Here is a 1400-nt window from a genome sequence, read left to right on the forward strand (position 1 = left end):
CCTCTCTCTCTCTCTCTCTCTCCTCTCTCTCCTGTGGTTTGTGCTGTCTGCCTGACTCAGGCACTCAATCTGCCGATGCGTGATTGTGTGTGGGCTGCTCCGAGGGGGCCCTCTGTGCGATCCGACGGGTAGGGGGGCTGTGCCCGGGCGGTGTCCGGTGTGGAGTCCCCTTCTGATCCCGCCTGGGATGTTGGGTGTGAGGTTGTGGCGGCTTCGATCCCAAGGGGGGGAGCTGATCCCACTCAATAACCAACTCTCAGGGGCAGTAGGTGGGCGAGCTTCAGGCACGCTCATCTCGATCGTCAAGACGTTGCTACGCGCGGTCTTCCGCGGGGGGAGCTGCGTCGACGGGTGCGGGACCGCGGCGCAGCCAGTGCCGTGGCGATGCCTCCGGCTGTTTGCGGCGGGCGGCTTGCTGCTCGCTGCGATGGCGAAAAACTCGTCTCGCCACACGCCAAGGGCTTATGCTCTGGCGAGACGTGAGGCGCATGCGCCCAGGAGGGGAGGGGGCATGTGTAACGACACTGCTAGAGATGCCTTTCGGGGCCCAGAGATAAAACTTCTGTGATGCCATGCGTGACCTAGTAGTGTCCCCAGCTATGGGCGTGTCCACGTTGGAGCCAGGTGTGGTGTGGGCGCGAGAATAGCTCCGCCGTTCATGGAGGCAACCGATGCGAGTCGACTGGTGTGTGTCGTCGTGGTTTCGTATCAAGAATTCTCTCTCTCTCTCTCTCTCTCTCTCTTCTCTCTCTCGCTGCGCTAGGCCCAGACGGCGAGTTCGCGCTGCGCTAGGCTCACAGATGCGAGTGCGCTGCGATAGAAGAAAAAAACAGGGTCGAAACGACAACCGAAGGGAGGACTGTGTAGTGTAATCATGTGTCAAGAATCACGTGCTGCTGCTGCTGCTGCTACTGCTGCTGCGGCGCGGCGAGCGCCGTCGCCGAGGCGGGCCTCGGCGGAGAGCGCGATTATGCGGCCTTTTCCGCGACCCGCACAAAGAAGAGGCGCCCTCCGTCAGCCTCGACCTGCCACCGGCTCGCGTCGACCGACCCGGCCGCGTGCCACACCTCCACAGCCCAGTGCGCCAGCCCGCAGAAGTTGCCCTCCTCGATGCCCCATCCCGTGGGCCACGCGGCCAAGGCGGTGCCGAGAGGCGGCGGCGGCGCCGCGGTCGCCTCGAGACGCGCCGCGACGGCGTCAAAGGCGATCCGCCTCGCGCCCGTCGCGGCCGCCTCGGCCAGCAGCGCCTCCCCGGCCAGCCGCGGGAGGTCGCCCTCCGTCTCGAACCAGCACGACGAGCGGCCGTCGGCGCACGCCTCGTCCCACGCCTTGAGCTGGCGGACAAAGGCCGCCAAGCTCTTGAGGCCGGGCGAGGGCGCGGCGGGCGACGGGGCAAGGGA

At 66.1% G+C, this 1400-nt stretch overlaps 1 protein-coding gene across 1 annotated transcript; it reads left to right on the forward strand.

Annotated features, from left to right (window-relative positions):
* Window positions 1-799: 799 nt before the first annotated feature.
* EMIHUDRAFT_374387 (hypothetical protein) lies at window positions 800-1400 on the forward strand (the record flags this gene model as incomplete). The annotated part of the gene is made up of 1 exon (XM_005762101.1): window positions 800-1400. A coding segment is annotated over exon 1 (290 nt), but the record flags the coding sequence as incomplete, so codon positions are not given.

This window comes from Emiliania huxleyi, assembly GCF_000372725.1.
Source record: "Emiliania huxleyi CCMP1516 unplaced genomic scaffold EMIHUscaffold_6919, whole genome shotgun sequence".
Taxonomy (NCBI): Eukaryota; Haptophyta; order Isochrysidales; family Noelaerhabdaceae; genus Emiliania; species Emiliania huxleyi.